This window comes from Stegostoma tigrinum, chromosome 7, assembly GCF_030684315.1.
Source record: "Stegostoma tigrinum isolate sSteTig4 chromosome 7, sSteTig4.hap1, whole genome shotgun sequence".
In the NCBI taxonomy this organism is placed as follows: Eukaryota; Metazoa; Chordata; class Chondrichthyes; order Orectolobiformes; family Stegostomatidae; genus Stegostoma; species Stegostoma tigrinum.
Genome location: NC_081360.1, coordinates 68,782,666 through 68,807,025, shown reverse-complemented (window position 1 = coordinate 68,807,025; position 24,360 = coordinate 68,782,666). Strand labels below are relative to the sequence as shown.

The following is a 24,360-nucleotide window of genomic DNA, read 5'->3' as shown; positions in this document are numbered from 1 at the left end:
TGTACGGGAGAGGAATGCCTTATCCTGGGAGCAGATGCAGCGGAGGTGAAGGAATTGGGAATAGGGGATGGCATTTTTGCAGGAAGGTGGGTGGGAGGAGGTGTATTCTAGGTAGCTGTGGGAGTCGGTAGGTTTGAAATGGATATCGGCTTCCAGGTGGTTGTCAGAAATGGAAACAGAGAGGTCCAGGAAGGAGAGAGAAGTATTAAAGATGGTCCAGGTGAACTTAAGGTTGGGGTGGAAGGTGTTAGTAAAGTGGATGAACTGTTCAAGCACCTCATGGGAGCATGAGCTGGTGCCGAAACACTCATTGATATAACAGAGGAAGAGGTGGAGGATAGGGCCTTTGTAGGTTCGGAATAGGGATTGTTCCATGTATCCTTCAAAGAGGCAGGCATAGCCTGGGCCTATGCGGGTACCCATGGCCAACCCCATGGGAAGTGGGAGGAATTGAAGGAGAAGTTGTTAAGGGTGAGGACGAGTTCAGCTCAGCAGACAAGGGTGTCAGTTGAAGGGGACTGGTTGGGCCTGTGGGACAGGAAGAAGCAGAGGGCTTTTAGGCCATCTGCACGGGGAACGCAAATATACAGGGACTGGACGTCCATGGTAAAGATGAGGTATTGGGGACCAGGGAATCGGACGTTTTGGAGGAGATGGAGGGTGTGGGTGGTGTCACGGACGTAGGTGGGGAGATCCTGGACCGGGGGGAGAAAGTGGAGCCCAGATAAGTGGAGATAAGTTCGGTGCGGCAGGAGCAGCGGAGACAATAGGTCGACCAGGACAGCCAGGTTTGTGGGTTTTTGGAAGGATAAACAAGCGGGCGCTGCGGGGCTGGGAAACGATGAGGTTAGAGGCTGTGGTTGGGAGGTCACCTGAAGTGATGAGGTTGTGGATAGTTTGGAGATGATGGTTTGGTGGTCGGGGGTGGGGTCATGATCAAGGGTGTGGTAGGAGGAGGGGGTCAGAGAGCTGGTGCCTGGCCTCGGCGATGTGGAGGTCAGTACGCCATACTACAACTGCGCCATCCAGTAAAGTATTCTTATCGTTGGATCACACATCATCACCGGGTGGAAACCCAGGACTATCTGCAGAATGTTTTGGAGCAGGATGTCTTCTGTGAGTCATCAAGTCTGTACACCTCCCTGATAGTCACTGTAAGAAGGAAATATGGGAAACCGAACAGAGTCAATTCACGGCCAATCAATGCAAAGACTCTTAAGAATGCTTGACAATTTGGGTTATCCAATGGAACTATAACTAAGAGAGCCTAGTTTGGTAATAACACCCTTAAGCTGAAACATGTCTGATCACCTGTCCTTCATGACACAGATTTCCATCTTCCTTTCATTCTGAAAACTCTTGCTGTTCCCTTGGTTTATGAGTGGTGCCATCATAGGTTCAAGGGCTGAAAAGGATGATTATCACTTATGTCAGTCGTAATCTCAAGGCAAAAGGGAAGAACATGCAGAATTACTCCAGTGTGAAACTCAAATTACTATATTTGATTTGGGCTCTTTCCCAAAAGTTCAGAGACATTCTATTTGGTACAGAGTTAGAAGTGTTTACAGACAACAGTCTACTCAGCTACCTTCAATCATGCACCACCTTGGAGCAACAAAGACCCAATGGGCCATTGAACTCATTCAGTTTCAATTTCAAATCTGATACAGGTTAGGTTATACTAATGCAAATGCTGATACCCTTATTTGTAAGAGTGACTGCAGGAGGGAATCCATCTCTGCCCAGTTAGAGGAGGCTGTGACTGATGCCCTGCTTGTGGTCCAAAATCAAATGTAGCATTCCGACCCTGAGTCCTGTGAAAATCAGACATAGATTCAGCAGAGGATCACCAATGCACTTCTGAATGAGATCCTAATCAGGTAGGCAGATAGAGTCAGGTATAGAATATGGTTTCTCCGTTGCTGTTGACTTTGAATGCGTACCTCGGGCAGCTTCACTGTTTGACATTGGCATCAGTAGACAGCACAGCTTCTGAATGACCAAACATCCACACCAGCTGATGAAGGCATGAAACAGTTGAAATGCTTAAAGAGGATCAGGGAAGAGGATGGAACAAGCTATAATCTATTTCATGTTGATGAGTGAGGAGTGAAGCAATTTATCCCTCGCAACAGCCTGAAGTGCTAAGTGGTGGTAACATTTCATGATCAAGTAAAACATGAAATAAGGCAAAAGCTGACTACCTTGACCAGTGAGCAGTGTTACTGGTCCAAGATGACTGCTGATATTGATGACTACCGCCTAAGTTATGAGAGATATACTTTGGCTAAACAGAGAAGTGTCTTCATGCCAGCATGAAATCTTCAGTGGCCAAGTGACCTCTGGGGTGAAGGTCCATAAAATCCATTGCAAATACCTCTAGAGGGTATGACTGAGCATTTTCTTGTACCAACAGACATCTTCATGATGTTCACACAAGCCATTTCCTGAAGGTTTTTCAGTTTTAGTGTTCCATGTTTGATTCACAGTTATCTGGTTTATAACTGAAAGATAAGCATCCTACAAGAGCTTTGCAAGATCTTTGTCATTCTCAGAAGCTGCTCCATCCCCTATTATCCAGACAGTAACAGACAATGCTAACTATTCAGCTGCGTTCTGAATGTTTGTGTGCACACCTTGCTTCCTGAGAGTAGACAAAAGCAGCCTGAGTGCCATCTGGAGCTGGTTTAAGTTTACAACTGGCTGAAGAAATCATTTGTCTGTCTCTCTCTCTCTAACTGTTCACAATCCACGGAAAAGCTGTATTCAGTAAACTGGTTGCCCAATGTATCCTTCAATTCCCCAACTTGGAGAAGACTCCATGGGGTGCAAATGCATCTTTCTGAACTAAAAGGAGGAGAAGAAAAGCGTTGTATCACATGGCAGGACTATTTGGGGCCCTGACTGATGGGAACACCTTCAGATTATCTTTACTCCATTTATAATTATAAAACCAGTTCCCATTTTCTTTGAAATTGTGTTTTGGTATTGAACTATGACTTCACATATTTTCTTTGATGCACGAGTTGGGTATCATTCAGAAATTGTTCTACATTTAAATTGTGTTCACCAACCTGTGGTTTCAGTAGATGTGTACAATTGATTCTTGAAGTATGTTCAAAGAAGAAAAGTTTATTCAAATATGCAGGCAAGCAGATAACCAAGGACTGCAACAGGACCAGGGACAAGCTAGTGAAACAGGCAGAAAAGTGGCTAATGAAATTTAATGTAAAGAAGTGTATCATTTTTAAGGAAAAATAAGGAAAGTCAACATAAACTAAATGCTCCATATTTAAAGGGGGTACAGGAAGAGAGCTACCTGCTGGTCCGCAGGCACAAAATCTTTAAAGGTTGCAATCAAGTTGGTAAGGCCATTAAAAGCATGTGGGACCCTGTGCTTTATAAACTATCATGTGTCCAATTTTGGAGTTCACATCAGGAGGGCTTGGAAACAATGCAAGGAAGATTTACTAGAATATTTCCAGAAATGAAGGGCTTCAATAACAAAACAGATTGCAGAAGCAATCTTCTTGAAGCAGAGAAATTAATGGGAAATTTAATAGAACAACTCAAAATTATGAAGAATGAATAAAAATATTTACAGAGAGACATAGATAAGCTGCACAGCTGGGCTGAGAGGTGGCAAATGGAGTTTAATGCGGACAAGTGTGAGGTGATGCACTTTGGTAAGAGTAACCGGAATGCAAAGTACTGGGCTAATGATAAGATTCTTGGCAGTGTAGATGAGCAGAGAGATCTCGGTGTCCATGTACACAGATCCTTGAAAGTTGCCACCCAGGTTGGCAGGGTTGTTAAGAAGGCATACAGTGTTTTAGCTTTTATTAATAGAGGGATCGAGTTCTGGAACCAAGAGTTTATGCTGCAGCTGTACAAAGGTCTGGTGCGGCTGCACTTGGAGTATTGCATACAGTTCTGGTCACTGCATTATAAGAAGGACATGGAAGCTTTCGAAAGGGTGCAGAGGAGATTTACTAGAATGTTGCCTGGTATGGAGGGAAGGTCTTACAAGGAAAGGCTGAGGGACTTGAGGCTGTTTTCATTAGAGAGAAGAAGGTTGAGAGGTGACTTAATTGAGATATATAAGATAATCAAAGGGTTAGATAGGGAGAGCCTTTTTCCTAGGATGGTGATGGTGAGCACGAGGGGACATAGCTTTAAATTGAGAGGTGAAAGGTATAGGACAGATGTCAGAGGTAGTTTCTTTACTCAGAGAGTTGTAAGGGTATGGAACACTTTGCCTGCAACGGTAGTAGATTCGCCAACTTTAAGTGCATTTAAGTCGTCATTGGACAAGCATATGGACGTACATGGAATAGTGTAGGTTAGATGGGCTTCAGATTGGTATGACAGGTCGGCACAACATCGAGGGCTGAAGGGCCTGTACTGTGCTGTAATGTTCTATGTTCTATATATTTCCACTGCCAGAAAAGCTGGTAAACAGAGGACAAAGATTTAGCATTAAACCATGGAGAGGATGAGTTGTTACTGATTAAAATACACTCCTGAAAAGATGGTGAAGCATTCACAATAGCAACTTTAGTATATATATTGGAAAGGAGAAAATTGCAGGATTTTAAGAAAGAATGTGTGGGACTAATTGACTAGCTCTTCAAAAAGAACGCAATAAACCAAATGACCTCTTTTTGTGTTGTGTGACTCTGTGAAATAAAGTTTTTAAATTCTATGAATTTTCTTCAGATATCTAACACCTAGACTGTATTGACCTAACCTGTGCAAGCTAAAATGAAAAGAGCAGATAGCTCCAGATTTATGAGTTGCGCACTGCGTCATGTTAAAATAGACCATTAATTAAATTTCTTGGATCTTGTTTTGAATTATTTGTTTTCTTTCAATAATATTGTGACTTTTTCTGTTTTTTTTGAGAATGAGGAACCAGTGTTCTCGAAGGATGGCAGCAAGTTTTTTATGACTGTGCCTGTAAAACAAGGTGGTCGTGGAGAATTTCATCATATTGCTATGTTCACTCTTCAGGTAAGATGCTGTGATTCATTGTTATTTTGTTTATTTGGAGAAGAGAACATGATATAGCTCACATGACTAGAGCTGGCATTTCTTTTTACTTGCCAAATCAACATCATCTTTGTTAATTAACTTTCAGACATATTACAGCCTTGTAATACCAATAATTTCATAATTGTTAACTGTTCTGAGTTTTGCTGGGTATTATTTTAGTTTCTGCTCAACACAACAAAATCCCACAGTTGACCAGTTGTAATCATTCACAAAACTGATTTAATTTTCAGTAACAGAATTTACTGCAATGCTGAATCTTAGAAGAGTGCAACATTAATATAAATGGAGTGGAAATTTATCTCATTCCGTGGTTCAAAATGGGCAGTATCACATTGATTGCATGTTTTATGCATCTCCTAATATTTGGCTTTATTGTAGTAATTGGAATGAAATGTCAAGCATTACATACAACTGATAGCTAATTCAGTACTAACATTTTGAGCTACATTTGGAGATTAATTTGAATTCCAATGATTCACTATGTAACAGAAAATACAATCATGAGCTCCCTTACTTAACATATATGGACTTCTTAAAATAACTAAAACCACTGAATGATCAATGTCTATCAATTTCAATGACATTGATCCACTTTAAGATGAATTCAAATTTACCATTAGAAAAATTGATCCTGGGCTGAGTCTGTTATACAAAAAAGATAGCTTGGGATTTTAAAATCACTGACTTCAAAATACTTGGAACAAGTATTATATCTCAACAGACCAATAGATTTGCAGAATGTGGAGGAAGGTGGAGGTGGGAGGAGTGTTAAATTCCTTGTATTGCCTTCCTGCCATCTTCCTGCTTACCCCCAACCAGTCCTCAATTTTATGGAGGAGGATGATAGACCGAGAGAGACAGAAACAGGCAGTCAATTTTCAAAAAATAAAAACAGACAGCACTGAAGAAACCCAGTGGGACTTGCAGCATACATTTTGCAGCAAAATTAGAGGGGGTAAATTTAAAACAGAAATGAGACGACATTTCTTCAGCCAGACAGTGGTGGGCTTGAGGAATTCATTGCCACGGAGTGCAGTGGAGGCCGGGACGCTGGATGCCTTCAAGGCAGAGATCGATAAATTCTTGATCTCACAAGGAATCAAGGGCTACGGGGAGAGTGCAGGGAAGTGGAGTTGAAATGCCCATCAGCCATGATTTAAATGGCGGAGTGGACTCGATGGGCCAAATGGCCTTACTTCCACTCCTATGTCTTATGGTCATATAATGTCCAAGAGAAGAGCCATATCAGACTCAAAATGTTAACTTTGTTCCTCTATACACAAATACTACCAGGCTTGCTGAGTTTCTCCAGTGCCTACTGTTTATTTATTTCAGACTTCCAACATTTTTGTGGCAATAGTCTACAGTAACTAATTTTGAGTTCAGTCAACAATTGGGGGCAGGAAGTGCCAAAGGTCATCCTGCTTGCACTTTTGGACAGTAAGTGAAGAGGTTGCCTCCCTAATTGTCCCCCTTCCCCTGAAATCTTTACCTAGCCCCAGCCTTTCTAACATGAATCCCATTCCTCCCTCTCCATTCCTCCTTCCATTCCAGCCATGAGACAGCCCACACTTGCTTCCATCTTGGCTTTGGAGCTCAGACTCTGGATTTCAGAGTGGCTAGCTAATTAGATGCACAGTCAGCTTGATAAGGTGGCACTTCATTTCATTGGAGCAATAATTTGCTGGGGGTGGGGGTGGGTGTGGAGGGTGCAGCTTGTCTGCCACTTGCCAGGGCCAGAATCTCCAACAAGCGTTAAATTCTGCCTAATGTCTTTTAAACACCATACTCTTTGTGTTGTAGTGAAAGATGAATGCAAACTTGTCATTGCCCATTTGCTCATGACAATATTACAATAAAAGTAATTCAAACCTCTCTCTCCCGAAAAGGTCAAAACTGATCTGTCTAAATAGAGTAAACGTTGGGTGTGAGCCACTAATATGAACAAGAATGGACAGCCTCATTCCGGTTTTTAAATAATTTCAGTCAACCTTTCAGAGAATGACTTTGGAACAGGTGGGACTTGAACCTGGGTCTCCTGACTAAGAGGCATTGGCAGTTCACTGTATCACAAGAGCTCCAAGTCTAGTTTTCATACACATTAACATGAAATCCCTTTAAATATCTGTTATTTGTCATGTATGATTGATTGATTTTATTGTCACATGGACAGTGAAAAACCTTGTTTACAAGTGGTACAGGCAAATCACAGCAAGCAAAGGATGTACAGCTCAAAAAGTCTCAGAGGCATATAGATTACATTGCAGTTTACATTATCTGAGGTTGCGTCCATTCAACAGACTGATAACAGCTGGAAAGAAGCTGTCCCTGAACCTCCTTGTGCATGTGTTCAGGCTTCTTCATCTTCTGCCGAACAGATGAGGTTATAGGAGGCCATTACCAGGGTACAATGGGTCTTTAGCGATGTTGGCTGCCTTTCTGCAGCAGCTAGCCTGTTAATAGAGGCTGTGGATGGAAGGTTAGCTTCCGTGATGATCTGGGCTATGCACACAGCCTTCCGTAGTTTTTTTATGGTCCTGGGCACAACAGACCATTATGCACCCAGACATATTGTTTTCAATAGTGCATCAGTAGAAGTTGGCAGGAGATGTTATGTACATGCCAAATTTCCTCAGCTACCTGAGGAAGAAGAGGTGTTGTGCCTTCGTGACTGTTGCATCTACGTGGGAAATCCAGGATAGGTCGTCAGTTATTGTCACTCCAAGGAACTTGATGCTCTTCACCCTCTCAACAGTTCCATTGATGTGGTGGGGGCATGTTCTTCTCCGTCCTTTTTGAAGTCAATGATCAGTTCTTTAGTTTTGACAGTGGTGATAAACAGATTATTTTCATTGCACCACGGCAGCAAGCTCTCTATTTTCCTTCATATTTTGACTCATTGCTGTTAGGTATCCGTTCCACTGTGGTGGTGTCGTCAGCAAACTTGTAGATGGTGTGCATTCAGAATTTGGCAACACAGCCATAGGCGTACAGGAAATATGGTAGGGGCCTGAGGACGCATTCTTGTGGGGTTTCAGTGTTGAGTGTTATTGCAGAGGAGGTACAGTTACCTATCCTCAATAATTGTGGCGTATGGATCAGAAAGCTGAAGGTCCAGTGGCAGAAAGCCGAGCATGGCCAAGGTCATGCAGTTTTGAGATCAATCTGGAAGGGATAATGTTGTTGAAAGTGGAACTGTAGTCAATGTGCAGGAGTGTTTTTTATCCTTTATTCGTTCACAGGATGAGGGTGCCACTGACTAGTCAGCATTTGTTACCCATCCCTAATTTCCCAGACAGCACTTAAGAGTCAACCCTATTGCTGTGGTTCTAGAGTCACATGTAGGCCAGACCAGGTAAGGATGGCAGCTTGGGAAACTGGAGTTGATGTGGGCCATGACCAGCCTCTTGAAACACTTTATGATTATTGAAGCTAGAGCTATTGGGCAGTAATCCTTAAGACAACAGTGCGTGTGTTTTCTTGGGTATGGGGATGATAGCGGTCTTCTTGAATCAGTTGAGGACTTTGGCTTGTAGGAGGGAATTTATTTATACATAAATTATCTGATGAAAATGTGGGGATAGTCTGCTTAGTAAGTTATCAGAAGACATGAAAACTGATCGAGCTAAGATAGTGAGGAAGGTTGTCAAAGAATGTAACATGATATAAATCATTTCGAAAGATGAACAGAGAAATGGGAGGTCTAATGCAAGAGGAAAGTTTACAGCAATTGACAGGACTCTTAGGAGCATTGATATACAGAGGGATATTAGGATCCAAGTCCGTAGCTCCCTGAAAGTCGCAATACAATTGGGATAAGGTGGTAAAGAAGGCATTACAACATGCTTTCCATCAGCAGCCAGGGCAATACGTGTATACATTGCTAAGTCATTCTGCAACTCTATGAGACTTTAGGTAAGCCACACTTGTAGTATTGTGTGCAGTTCTGGTAGCTACACTCTAGGAAGAATGTGGAGGCTTTAGAGAGAATGCAAAAGAGGTTTACTAGCATGTTACCTGGATTGGAGTATGTTAACTATAAGGAGAGGTTGGACAAACCTGGATTGTTTTCACTAGAGCAGCAGAGGCTGTGGGTCACCTAATATATGCGTAGACAATCAGAGTGTTCTCCCAGGGTGGAAACATCAAGTACTAGAAGATGTTTTAGGTGAGTGTGGGAAAGTTTAAAGGAGATCTGTGAGTTTTTTTATATACAAAGGGTGGTAGGTGCCTGAAACACACTGCTGGGGAGATGGTTGAAGCAAATACTAGGGCAGTATTTATGATGCATTTAGACAACCACATGAAGAGGCAATGATTAGAGGATATGGACCATGTGTAGACAGATGGGATTAGTTTAGATTGGCATCATGTTCGGCACAGACATGGTGGCTGAAGGATCTATTCCTGTGCTATTCTGTTCTATGCTCTATATTGATGTCAGGTATTAGTAAACTGACAATTTCATTTGCAGCCCATAGGGTAACAGGTTTTGAAGCTGAAAAATATGTCACATTAATGCAGTATATGTTTTGTGTTTAAAGATAGACTGAAAACATACAATTGTGACATGGTAGGAGTTTCCAAAAGCTGAATCTCCTAGGCAGGTATTGCTTAGGTAGTGACATGTTTAGTGTTTTTAAAGTCGACTTTGTGCTGTTTATGAGGTCGTAAGAACTGCCGATGCTGGAGTTAGAGATAACTCAGTGTGGAGCTGGAGGAACGCAGCAGGACAGGCAGCATCACAGGAGAAGGAAAGTTGACATTTCGGGTGGATCCTGACTAGAAATGTCAACTTTCCTGCTCCTCTGATGTTGCCTGGCCTGCTGTGTTCCTCCAGCTCCATATTGTGTTATATTTGTCCTATACTTTTGTTGTGTGTATGGCCATGGTGAGAATTGAGCATTAGCCTGGGCCCATGGATTACAGTTAGTGATAATGCCACTATGCTATCATCTCCCTATTTATCATCTAGTTATCAATTTAAATTCAAATAAACTCATGCAGCTGTGCCATAGGTGCAGTTGCATTGATACCTCAAGCAACAAGCTGGCCACCTCTGCAATCTGTGGTTACAGAGAGGTGGTCATGGGTATAGCTCCATTATCCTGCAGGGCAGGTGAAAGATTGGGAAACATAATTGTAAGTTAGTAAAATTTACAACTTTTCTGTCATTTTAAACATATGTTCAGGAGGATTTGGGAGGAAGTTATCTTTACTATTAACGTCTGAAAGCATTTTATATTTGTACAAGTAAAACTTAATGCTTAAGTAATTAGTTGAAATATTAATGAGTTAGCTCCATGTTCTTTCCATTTATGCTACTTTTGTAGACAGTCTCCACACTATTACAACACATTTTCAGTTTATTTTAAAGTCTGATCCTTTTCATGTGTAAACAGTGAATGTTAAGACATGGAGGCAGTGATCTTTATAGACAAACAAAATGACCAGGTGGTGTAGACAGTGGGGAATGCTCGTTATTTTCACTTAGCTTTGTGAAGGCAAGTTGTGCCGGTCAATTGAACTGTATTTGATCCTGATTAGGAACAAAAACAGAGGTTGCTGGAACAGCTCAGCAGGTGTGAACACTTCCGAGGAAGGGGCTCTGTACTCGAACCATTAACTCTTTTTTTCCTTCACAGATGCTGCCAGACCTACTGAGCTTTTCCAGCAACCTGTTTTTGTTTCTGATTTACAGCATCTGCAGTTCTTTCTGTTTTTATTTTGTATTTGATCCTAATTTTGTCAACAGTGAATGGATGTTTGTCGTGATGACTTGCCTCTCCATTCATGGTAAAAATGGTATCTGAACCCAAATTGCAAGTCCTGTTCCTAAATGGTGAGCAGTTTGTGTTTCACACATGCATGCTTCAGGCAGGCAGCAGGCCATATGACTCATCTGTTGCATCCAATCTGTGTGATTTTGCTTGCCCAGAAGTATGAAACCTGAAGTTTGCAGAGGAAGCCTGGTAAGAGAAAATCTGAACTTAGTGAATATATTTCTTTTGGATAGCACCCTTTGGACATCTAGTCATCACTGGGTTAGCAGTTACTTAACTGTACTTTCATCTCTCATTACCCTTTTCTCTTCCTTTATTTATTTCCTTCCTTCCATCATGCTTATTGAGATATGACTTTATATTTAACCGGAACAAATTTATTGATATACACCTCCAGACACCAGTGCAATGCTTGCTGATGGTCTGGTATATTGGCTGTTTACATTCAGGAATCCTGCATCCAGTTTGTTAAGTACCCTATTATGATACACTTGTCAATGCCCTATAATTTGCACTACCTCCAGTGCATTAGACTGTTATAGTTAATATGTCAAGAATTTTTTAAACTTCTACTTTGTTCAGCACATCTGACATCTCGAACTGCCAATGCATATCTCCATCTGATTCTCCATTTGGATTTTTAGACATTCACAGTTAGCCTGTCCATCTACTTCCTAATCATAAACATGATACTTAGAAAAGAAAGTCTGTTTATATCGCATGCAGACTGAAAGCTATAGTGCCTGATTAGAAGGGAAGAAAGCCATATAAGTTTATTTAGGGACATTAATTAGTTAGTAGCTTGCAAACACACAAACTGCAAAGAGGACACTTTCATAGAATTACCCCAGCAGAGAATTAGAAGCACCCATGCATACCCGCACATACACACACAGAATAGTCATTTCTGCTGGAACCAAGGTGCATCCATGACATGCCAGACTTTGAGGAAATTGAAGTTTCTGATTGTCAATGCCCCTTTGTGGGGTAACCTCAAAGTATCCACTTAATTTGTGGAATTCAGAGGATTCTGCTGCAGTTAAGTAAATAGTTTCCCAGTAAATTAGAAACCTAGTTAGCGCCTGTGTAATTGTTAATTTCGACTCCTCAGAAGATCCAGCCCTTGTCTTTTCCAATAGCATTCTAAACTACTGTGGTGTTTCCAATGTAATTTCTATCCCTAGTTTTCTGAAATTTGTTTCTGTCCTGGGGCTTGTGTCTGAACTCATTATTACATTATTTCTACTTTTGGATATATTTTCGGACTGACCTACAGGTTCTCAAGTGTGAATTAATCAAGATTCTCTTGCTTTTCTTTTCTATCTTTATGTCATCATCTAGGAATTAACGCTTCAAGTCCCCAGCCAAAGATATCATCTTCTGACATGTCTTTATGTTTCCACTTGGTCATTCGCTCTCATTTCTTTCCACTATTTTTAGAGCCATTCTTTGCCTTGGGCCCCTGCCGGATAGGATTCTGACTTCTCTCATGCAATGGCATGGATCTACTGCCCTGATTCTGGCTTAGCTGTCATGCAATGGTTCTGATGTGTCCTGGCAGCTGTCATCTGTATTGCAGCTTTCTCAGCCCGGTCTCTCAACTCATGATCCCTACTCTGGTACATGCTTTCATCATTCAATATTCGAGTCTCCAGTTTTGGTTCATTGACACTCGCTTAAACCACTGGTCCCACATCTACAAAGTAGACCTACCCTACCACAAGTGATAAAATAAAGTCCCTTGATCAGTGTCCTCTCTGCTTCATTTGCAATGTGGTCTCCCTCATACTTGTCACCATATATAAAGGTGAGGGGTTTTGTTTTCTCCAGTAATCAAAAATGCCTTAAGAGCTGGATGTCATATTCAAAAAAGTTATCTTTATGACATACAAGTGTACAAGGAAGTCATACTCTTGTTGTAGGGGTTCTTCAACATTTGAGCAATCAATTTGTACAGTTACAAAAATTTCATTTGATCAGCTACTTTGTCTTAAGCTAGCTCTTTCCATTTTAATCCCCTGATCTCATCTTTCCCTGATCACATTGTCATACGACCCTCCATCTTTTCCCTCCCTGACCTAATCTGTGTTTATAAAATAATTCATGTGGCTTTCCATCTCACAGTCAGGTTTCATCAAGCATCGGGTTTTAGCAGCTTAGATTTTATATGAAGTGACCCATTATTCCTGCTTGTCAGCCTCCTTTACACTGTAAACCACCATTCCAACTGAGAAACTAGAAAATGCAGCTGAATTCCCAACCTTCTAGCAGCCCATGCCTTGCCTTTCCTCTAGCCAGATGTCACACAACACTAAGTTATTGTCTACAGTTTTATTTGAAATCACAAGCTTTCATAGTGTCGCTCTTTCATCAGGTGAAGTCAAGGAGCAGTGCTATGAAAGCTTGTGATTTCAAATCGATCTGTTGGACTATAACTTGGTGTTGTGTGACTTCTGACCTTATCCACCCAAGCCCAACACTGGCACCTCCGCATGATGGCATGATGGTCAAACTATAAAAGTAAGAGCTAATTCAAAATAAATATTCCAAATCAGATTTATAAATCAAATAATAGCATATAAATATCAATTGTTCTTCCTTGTATATACCCTTCTTTCCCGTCTTCCATGTGGCTTTATTGTTGTGATTTTACACAGACTTACTTCAGTGGTTACGTTCCTGTTGGTGAAAGGCTGGTCATGTTTGGTAGAGGAAGATTGCACGTGACAAAGAGGATAACTTTGAGGAGCTCTGGGCCCAGATGCAACAAGTCGACCACTACTTGGGCTCTGGTTGCATATGATTAGTAAATTTGAAGGGGGCGTAACTTTATTTTGGCATTCCATATCCGTAAAAAATAACCAAATTCATCATCTCAGCAGCAGTAAAACCCTTTACAATCATTGTCTTTTAAAGGCTTTGATCCTTTTTTATGCAATGAGATACAGTCATATTTCTAAAGAAGGAATTACAGTGTCATTTGCTAAGACTGATCTGTTAGAAGACTTTATTTTAAATCATGCATTATTATACATCTCTTGCAGCCTACCTCAGAAGCAGTAGGTCTATGTTGATTACACAGGGAACGCCACATTTTTCAGGATTTGTCTAATTTCAGAGTCTGTGTTAGATCCATTGAGAGAAACTCCATTAGGACACCCTGTGGAGGAGTGTGGTATCACACACAATAGCTTCCAGATTTCAGGGTTTACCAGTGCATGTGCAAATGCCACGAGTCAGTGTCAGATTTATCCCTTCTTAGTGGCTAATTGTATCAGCTTTGCCATTATTACTGCTGCAAATGCCAGGTTAATATCTGCAATTGGGGGTAATCTGTCTTCAAAAGGGCACTGCTCTATAGGACAGAATTCAGAAATGATTGACGTAAATGATTTGAGGATTTGCTGCTCTGGGCTATGGTAAGAGATTTCCAGAAATGAACATATTGTCATTGGAGAAATCAAGAGTAAGTGATGACATGATTTCTCAATTCTAATATGAAACAGCTGCTCTAGAGCATAAATTTTTCTTATTTTGTTTTGTGCATTGATCATATGAAATACATTTTACTACAACTCAATGGTTTTGAATTATTCTCCCCAGTTGCCCTTACACTGTCGTTGTCCTATGAAAGGCGAAGTAAAATTGAAAAGGCATCATTTAACTCATTTTAAAGGATGCAGAGTATTCATAGTTCACCCAATAAAGTAACATACTTTAAAACATGAAAGGGAAGACTCTCCCGTACACACACACACACACACACACACACACACACTCTCTCTCTCACTCTCTCTCTCTCTCTCTCTCTCTCTCTCTCACACACACACACACACACACACACACACACACACACACACGCACTAGTGTAGTAGACTAGACATGAAATAGTTGACTGAAAATGCTTAAACAAGGCTTATTCGGTGTAACATTGTGGTCTACTGATTATGTTGAAATAGCTGACTTCCCTGTGACATTTCAGTGACAACACAGGACCGTACACCCTGACCATTAGATAGCTGGCTGACAAGTTTAGACATGATGATAGGACAGGGATAGCTGACAAAGTAGATGGCTGTTATCAAATGCTGATTAAATTATCAAACTAAAATGAGACCACATGATGTGTCCTAGGGACTGACCACATGAGAAAGAGGAGGTGGAGATAAACTGCTGATGATTGCTAGACAAGTTGTTTATTTTTATGTATAAAAATCTGTAAATCATGCTCATCATTTAGTGTGAGTTCAGCATTCCTGCATGCCTACCTAGAACTCTTCTCCCTGCATTTACCAGTAACTGCTTGTAATAAACTGCTTGATTCGCGTAAACAAACTTCTCCACCTCCAAGTTGTTACTGCCTCCGCGAAAGCTGCTGTCACAAGACAATACTTTACTATGTAGGTGGACAAGTAGGAAGCCAGAAGAACACAGCAAGCCAGGGGACATCTGGAGGAAAGGGGCAGTCAACATTTTTGGTATTAGCCTTCTTCGGAAATTACTCTGAGTGTAATACCTGAAACGTTGACTGCTCCTTTCCTCTAGAAGCTGTCTGGTTTGCTGTGTTCTTGCAGCTCCCTGTTTGTCTACTTTGAATTCCAGTATCTGCAGTGTTTCTTTTGTCTCTAATTACTTTATTCTTACCAGTTAGCCATATATTGTATTTCAAACAGATTTGGAGCAACTATAGGTGGAATTTTCCCATTTGCAGTTAGTATTTTGTTCAGTGTGATTCATGGCACCTGGTCTTCCAAGGCTGTAAGTAATCTTTCTCACTCAATCCTACTCCTTAATGAGCTCTTAAACTCATTCATTATGTGACCAGTCTCATATCTCAGGAATTGCACAACTGAAGAGGCAAAAGTGGTTGTCAAGGCCAGGACTTTTCAGGCTTCATACTGCTACCATCATGCTTAAGGCCCTGCTGCATGTCAGACGCTGTGAGCCTTGAACCCACCTCACATTGTGGTGCTGGACTGTTATTCCTGACTATGTGGCCCAGAGGGAGGAAAAGGTCATTCCCCACTTCATAGACAGGGATTTGAAGGGATTGCTGGACAGAGTGGAGGTTAGGAGGCAACCTTTTTCCAGCAACTGCCGTAGGAAGCCACACCATCAGGCACAGCCCAACTCAATGCTTTGCCACAGCTGATCAGGAACACTCAGGAGTATAAAGTTGCCATTATCTCAGAAGACTGTAGGGATGCTCTTACATTAGAGAGAGAAGACTCATGTTGACTGGGGGTCATCATGCCTCAGGCAGAGCCGATGTTGAGAAAGTGGGAGATCTGCGGTGCTCTCAGCCGGTGCAGGAATTGAACCTGTGCTGTTGGCAATATCCTGCATCACAAACCAGCTGTTCTGCCAATGGAGCAGTATAGATGGAATGATCTTTTGTGCTCTGTAAGCATAAGTGCCATGATCTTCACTCTACTACCTGCTTAAAAGGCCTTATGAATCTTACCAAGTCTCAAGTGTGACAGCTGTTAATATTGCATTTGTCATGTTCATTCAGTGGTCCGCAGCCACCTAATCCTCCAAAACCATTATTGTGTCCTGACCATTGAGCTACCTCTTTACTCACTGGGGATACCTCAGCACCTCTCCAGCTCACACATTACTATATCCACTTCCATTTTACTCCATTTCTCCCTTTGTCTCATTTCAGGAAAAAGCCCCAACCCAATCCTCAACCTGGACTGATGTCTAACAGCATCCAACTGACTAACCAGTAGTTCCCTGACTGCTTACCGTTCACTTGCAGAATTGACCATGGCCCAGACCTCAGACATGAAGTTTAAAATAGTATCAGAGATAATGGGAACTGCAGATGCTGGAGAATTCCAAGATAATAAAATGTGAGGCTGGATGAACACAGCAGGCCAAGCAGCATCTCAGGAGCACAAAAGCTGACGTTTCGGGCCTAGACCCTTCATCAGAGAGGGGGATGGGGAGAGGGAACTGGAATAAATAGGGAGAGAGGGGGAGGCGGACCGAAGATGGAGAGTAAAGAAGATAGGTGGAGAGATAATAGGTGGGGAGGTAGGGAGGGGATAGGTCAGTCCAGGGAAGACGGACAGGTCAAGGAGGTGGGATGAGTTTAGTAGGTAGCTGGGGGTGCGGCTTGGGGTGGGAGGAAGGGATGGGTGAGAGGAAGAACCGGTTAGGGAGGCAGAGACAGGTTGGACTGGTTTTGGGATGCAGTGGGTGGGGGGGAAGAGCTGGGCTGGTTGTGTGGTGCAGTGGGGGGAGGGGACGAACTGGGCTGGTTTAGGGATGCAGTAGGGGAAGGGGAGATTTTGAAACTGGTGAAGTCCACATTGATACCATATGGCTGCAGGGTTCCCAGGCGGAATATGAGTTGCTGTTCCTGCAACCTTCGGGTGGCATCATTGTGGCAGTGCAGGAGGCCCATGATGGACATGTCATCTAGAGAATGGGAGGGGGAGTGGAAATGGTTTGCGACTGGGACAACTGCACCTCCCAGTCGCAAACCATTTCCACTCCCCCTCCCATTCTCTAGCTGACATGTCCATCATGGGCCTCCTGCACTGCCACAATGATGCCACCCGAAGGTTACAGGAACAGCAACTCATATTCCGCCTGGGAACCCTGCAGCCATATGGTATCAATGTGGACTTCACCAGTTTCAAAATCTCCCCTTCCCCTACTGCATCCCTAAACCAGCCCAGTTCGTCCCCTCCCCCCACTGCACCACACAATCAGCCCAGCTCTTCCCCCCCACCCACTGCATCCCAAAACCAGTCCAACCTGTCTCTGCCTCCCTAACCGGTTCTTCCTCTGACCCATCCCTTCCTCCCACCCCAAGCCGCACCCCCAGCTACCTACTAACCTCATCCCACCTCCTTGACCTGTCCGTCTTCCCTGGACTGACCTATCCCCTCCCTACCTCCCCACCTATACTCTCTCCACCTATCTTCTTTACTCTCCATCTTCGGTCCGCCTCCCCCTCTCTCCCTATTTATTCCAGTTCCCTCTCCCCATCCCCCTCTCTGATGAAGGGTCTAGGCCCGAAACGTTAGCTTTTGTGCTCCTGAGATGCTGCTTGGCCTGCTGTGTTCATCCAGCCTCACATTTTATTATCTCAGACATGAAGGCTTGGGTTTCCCAAATTCTGGTAAGACCATGTGTACGATTGACTGTGGCCAATCCCCTTTAACATAATTGGACAAGGCCCTTGACTGGTATGAAGTTGTTCCTTGACTGATGGTAGCCCTCCTTCACCCTACCAAGGACAGTTGATTTCCACATCTCACTATTTATTTGACGTATGTGCGGAATGTTTGCCAGATAAACTACTGGCATGTGCTGTTAATCAAGCATTGATGGAGGATACTGTCATGCAGTAACATGTCTAACCCCTTCCTGATTCATATATTGACTACTCAGTACTGTTCTCTTGTGACAAGCCATGATTCTCCTACTGCAGGAAAAAAAATTGCAAGTCACGGCAAGACTTGGGCACGAAAGGTCCTGGATGTGAGTTTGCTCGCTGAGCTGGAAGGTTCGTTTTCAGACATTTTGTCACCATTCTAGGTAACATCATCAGTGAGCCTCCGGTGAAGCGCCGGTGTTATGTCCCGCTTTCTATTTATCTGGTTAGGTTTCCTTGGGTTGGTGATGTCATTTCCTGTGTAGGTGATGTCATTTCCTGTTCTTTTTCTCAGAGGATGGTAGATGGGCTCCAAATCACTGTGTTTGTTGATGGAGTTCTGGTTGGAATGCCATGCTTCTAGGAATCCTCGTGCATGTCTCTGTTTGGCTTGTCCTAGGATGGATGTGTTGTCCCAATCAAGGTGGTGTCCTTCCTCATCTGTATGTAAGGATACGAGTGATAGTGGGTCATGTCTTTTTATGGCTAGTTGATGTTCATGTATCCTGGTGGCTAACTTTCTGCCTGTTTGTCACAGTTCTTGCAAGGTATTTTGTAAACGACGTTCGTTTTGCTTGTTGTCTGTATAGGGTCTTTTAAGTTCATTAGCTGCTGTTTTAGTGTGTTGGTGGGTTTGTGGGCTACCATGATGCCAAGGGGTCCGAGTCGCCTGGCAGTCATTTCGGGAATATTTTTGATGTAGGGGAGAGTGGTTATGGTTTCTGGGCATGTTTTGTCTGTTTGTTTTGGTTTGTACGGAACGTGCCCAGAAACCATAACCACTCTCCCTTACATCAAAGACATTTTGGAAATGACTGCCAGACTACTCAGACCTCTTGGCATCACAGTAGCCCACAAACACACTAAAACAGCAGCTAATGAACTTAAAAGACCCTATACAGACAACAAACAAAATAAACGTCATCTACAAAATACCTTGCAAGAACTGTGACAAACAGGCAGAAAGCTAGCCACCAGGATACACGAACATCAACTAGCCACAAAACGACATGACCCACTATCACTCGTATCCTTACACACAGATGAGGAGGGCACCACTTTGATTGGGACAACACATCCATCCTAGGACAAGCCAAACAGAGACATGCACGAGAATTCCTAGAAGCATGGCATTCCAACCGGAACTCCATCAACAAACACATTGATTTGGAGCCCATCTACCATCCTCTGATTAAAAGAACAGGAAATGACATCACCAATGCAGGAAATGATATCACCAACCCAAGGAAACCGAAACAGATAAATAGAAAGCGGGACATAACACCAGTGCTTCACCAGAGGCTCACTGATGATGTTGCCTAGAATGGTGACGGATTGTCTGGGAACAAACCTTCTAGCTCAATGAATCAGCTTACATCCGGAACAAAATAAAGACCCACTCTTTTGTGGACCGAGAGGAGGGAGAGCACTGTGTTGGAGGTGAAAGGAGGACGTCGGGTTGGCTGTGCACCCTTGCAACCAGTAGATCTTAATGCTGGCTTCGGCCTAACGCTGGTTCAGGGGAGCAGCCAACCTGCAACGATGGCTGCGGCAAGTGCTTGTGCCCCGGGTCAGGGGGTCCGGAACACCATCCGTGTTTCTGTGAAGAAGGTGGATGAAGGTGCACCTGTGGACCGCACCTTCTTCGTGAAGAAGGTCCTGTTGGACTGTTGTGGGATCACTGCTGCAGACATTTACTGCCTGCAGGATTTCCCTGGAGGAGGTTTCTACGTTGTAACCTTCAGGAGTGCCAAGCTTTGCGAGCGCTTCCTCGAAGTTTTCAAGGAAAAAGGAGGTGAGAGCCCCCTCTCCGTACTGACCGCCGTCCTGCTGTTTTTGGTGCCGGTGCAGAGGAGCCGTATGGTGACTGTACACATGTACAACCCGCATGTGCCAGCAGCTGATGTCCTGACCTTCCTTGGAATGTACGTGAAGGTGGAAGGGGACCTAACCAACATAATGGACCCCTTGGGGATCTGGACAAGTAAGAGGCAGGTCAGGATGACGCTGAGGACGGGTGGAGACGGGAACATCATACACCCACCGTCCAGCTCCGCGATCGGCGGGAGCAATGGCTACCTGACCTACGCGAGGCAACCCAAAGTCTGCCATGCCTGTGGTAGGTCAGGTCACATGGCGGCCGACTGCAAAGCCACCATCTGCAGGAACTGCAGGGAGGAGGGACACCTTGCCAAGGATTGCCCAAAAGAAAAAAGCTGCAATCTTTGCAGGGAAGCGGGCCACATCTACAGGGCATGCCCGCGGCGGGGGACCACCTACGCCCAGGCCGCCAGCAGGGGCAATGCGGGGCCAGCCACACCGGAGGAGAGGAAGGCACCAGGGCCCAGCAAGGACCCCACTAATGTACAGGAGGGACCAGCCCCGCAGGATGGACCCGAGGCCAGCAAAGCGTCCCTGCAGGCTCTGCTCCCCCGCGACAACCCGGAGTCGATGGAGGAGGTGACAGGTGACCCAGGGGAGTGGACAACGGTCAGGAAGGCGAGGAGGAAGCCGCGCCGGAGGGACCCAGCTCCACAACCATCAGGCGGGAAGAGGCAGCTACAGGGGTGCTATAAGAGCCCCTCTGGCGAGAGGAATTCGGAGGAGGCCCACCCAAAGCAGAAGCTGAAGACTTCCACTGAGAAGGAAAGCAGCACCACGCTTCCAGGGTACAGGAGGTGTCCTGAGGTTCCCTCCGACACCCAGCCACGTGCCGCCTGGAGGGCCCCCTGGAACCTGCAGGCGGGAAGCAGGAAACAACGTGCCCCCAACCTGACCCAAAGCCGGACTCTCCTGCCTCCGTACCCCCGATGGGGGGATGCCACCCGGAAGGCAGCATGGATGGTTTCCTGAGCCCAGACAGCGTCCAGCAGTTCGCCCGGGCAATGGGCATGAAGGGACAGATGGAGGAGCTGGACCTTGGACTCGGAGAGGGTACTGCGGTCACTGCCCACAATGCGGGTACGAGTTGCGAGCGTAATGTGCATAGCGTCAAGTCCACCACAAGATGTGTCCACGGTGGCCTACCTGACCACCGTCAAGGCAGACCTCCTGTTTCTGCACGAGTCCGGAATACCGCACCTCAGCAGGTACAGGAAATAGTCGGGCTCCTGGACCTGTGGGCCTTCGATCTGGTCGGGGGGTAACGACTGTCGCTCCTCGTGCCTGGCTATTCTGCTGCGGGGGCGCAACTTCACCATCTCTCAAGTTCAGGAGGTGGTGGGGGGGGGGCGCCTCCTGGTGGCTGATGTCACCTACAGGAACGCTCCCCTGAGGCTGATCAACGTGTACGCCCCAGCGGTACGGAGTGAGCGGTTGGCCGTCCTGCAGCGGCTTCCACTCCTGCTGGCTGTGTCCAGGCCAGTCATCTGAGGCGGAGACTTCAACTGCATCATCGATGCAGATGGAAGATCCGGCGTTGGGACAGCGGGTGGGGGGAATCAACTGGACGTCACGTCCAGATTCCTGATGGGCACGGTGAAGGAGGCCAAGCTGCTTGACGTCTTCAGCACCCCTGCAGACGGAGCGCAGCGGAGGTACACCTGGTCGCGGCCAGACGGGTCTATCCACTCAAGGATAGACTTGCTGTTTGTGTCACGGGCGTTCTCGGTCAGGCCCACCGACGTCGAGCCGGTGTTCTTCTCTGACCACTGCCTCCTGCTGGCCGACTGTCACTTACAGGACGACCAGCAGGCCGGCAAGGGGACGTGGAAGCTCAACACGACTCTGTTGACCCCAGAGAACGTCGAGGAGCTTAAGAGGGAATGCGCCAGTTGGAGAACCGTGAAACCCCTCTTTGAGTCTCCGGGCGACTGGTGAGAGACAGTGAAGGAGAAAACATCAAGAAGTTCTTTGTCCTCAAGGGAGTTCGGAAGGCGAGAGAGAGGCGGGGAAAGCTGTTGCGACTCCAGAAAAGGATGCAGAACCTGCTCCTTCTGCAGTCGATGGGGGTCGATGTCATGGAGGACCTCCGGGAGGTGAGGGGCCAGCAAGCCTCGCTCTTCGCCGCGGAGGCCTCCAGGATAATCTTCCGGTCCAGGGTCCGCTCCATGGAGCAGGACGAGACGTGCTCGCGTTTCTTCTTTCAGAAGGTGCACAAAGAGAGCTCTGTGCTTAGCCGGCTGAGAGGATGATGGCTCAGTGATGTCGTCTCGGCCTAACATTTTGAGGATCGGTAGATCCTTCTATGCCGGACTGTACGACGCGAAGCCCATGGACAGCACAGCCTCTGAGTCGTTCCAGTCGTCTATCACGGATGTCTTAGATGACGGCACGAGGGAGTGGCTGGACCGGCCAATATCCCTGGATGAGCTGACCAGAGCCCTCAAGTCCTTGGAGAGGAATAAGATTCCTGGGAACGACGGCTTACCGGTCGAGCTGTATTCCGTTCTGTGGGACCTGGTCGGCCAGGACCTGCTAGAGGTGTACAATGTGCGCTTCGGGCAGGGGCAATGTGCAAGTCCATGAGGACGGGCATCATCACCCTCATTTACAAGAGGAAGGGGGAGAGGGAAGAAATTAAGAATTGGCGTCCCATTTCACTATTGAACGTGGACTACAAAATCATGGCCAAGGTCATAGCCAACCGGGTCAGGTCTGTCCTGGAGTCGGTTATTCACCCTGACCAAACCTGTGCTGTGCCGGGCAGGAAGATCGCTGACAGCCTCGCGCTCATCAGGGATACGATCGCCTACGTGCAGGACAGGCGGGTGGACACCTGCCTCGTCAGCCTGGACCAGGAGAAGGCCTTCGACAGGGTCTCTCATGCTTACATGAGGGACGTCCTCTCCAAATTGGGGTTCGGGGAGGGCATCCGCAATTGGATCCGGCTGCTCTACACCAACATCGCTAGCGCAGTCGTGATCAACGGGTGGGAATCGGACAGTTTTCCCGTCAGATCTGGAGTCAGGCAGGGCTGCCCGCTCTCTCCTATCTTCTTCGTGTGCTGTGTGGAGCCCTTTGCCGCATCCATGAGGAAGGGCGTGAGCCTGAAGGGCGTGACTATCCCAGGCAGCGGAGGCCTTCAGGCCAAGACCTCCCTGCACATGGACGATGTCGCCATCTTCTACACCGATCGTCGGTCGGTGAGTAGGCTGTTGGACATCTGCGGCCAGTTTGAACTGGCCTCAGGTTCCAAAGCCAATAGGGGTAAGAGCGAGGTCATGTTCTTCGGGAACTGGGACGACCGCTCCTTCATCCCCTTCACCATCAGGACAGACTACCTGAAGGTGCTGGGTGTTTGGTTCGGTGGAGCTGGGGCGTGCACTAAGACTCGGGAGGAGCGTATCACCAAACTGAAGCAGAAGCTGGGCAGGTGCTCGCTCCGGACCCTCTCCATCGTGGGTAAGAACCTGGTTGTCAGGTGCGAGAAGCTTTCGGTACTGTTGTATGTGGCGCGGGCCTGGCCTATTCCCCGGACCTGCGCCGCTGCGGTCACCCTGGCCATCTTCCACTTCATTTGGGGTTCAAGGATGGACCGGCTCCGCAGGGACACCATGTACAAAGACCTGGAAAATGGGGGAAAGGGCGTACCGAACGCCACCCTCGCCCTGATGGCTACCTTTGTGTGCAGTTGCATCAAGCTGTGCGTAGATCCTCAGTACGCAAACACCAAGTGTCACTACTTGCTGAGGTTCTATCTGTCCCCGGTGTTGCGAAGGATGGGCCTCGCCTCGTTGCCGTGGAACGCTCCGAGTAGTTGGACCGTCCCGTACCACTGTCCTTCGTGGAGAAATTTTTGAAAGGAAACACCTTTGACCACAAGGCCGTCAGGCAGTGGTCAGCACATAGTATTCTCGAAGCCTTTCAGAAAAAGGAGAGGGTGGATCCTGTCGTGTGGTTCCCCACACAGACTGCCAAAGTCGTTGGCAGAATGCCTCATCGCCAGAACTTTCAAACAAGCACAAGGACATTGCTTGGCTGGTGGTGAGAGGGGCTCTGCCAGTGAGATCCTTTATGCACGCCCGGAATCTCTGCGCCACCGCACGCTGCCCTCGAGGCGGCTGCGGGGGGGACGAGACTGTCTATCACCTCCTTCTAGAGTGTGCCTATGCGCAGGAGGTCTGGAGGGGGATGAAGTGGTATTTGTTGAGGTTCGTTCCAAGCAGCTCCGTGACACGGGACTCCGTG

At 45.8% G+C, this 24,360-nt stretch overlaps 1 protein-coding gene across 2 annotated transcripts in view; it reads left to right on the top strand.

Annotated features, from left to right (window-relative positions):
• Window positions 1-24,360, top strand: part of LOC125453891 (inactive dipeptidyl peptidase 10-like) — a 1,598,661-nt gene that overhangs the window by 1,479,753 nt on the left and 94,548 nt on the right. For both annotated transcript variants that reach the window (XM_048534000.1, XM_048534001.2), the window contains exon 13: window positions 4,906-5,013. In XM_048534000.1, the coding sequence (XP_048389957.1) occupies window positions 4,906-5,013 (108 nt within the window). The remainder of the gene's footprint in view (window positions 1-4,905; window positions 5,014-24,360) is intronic.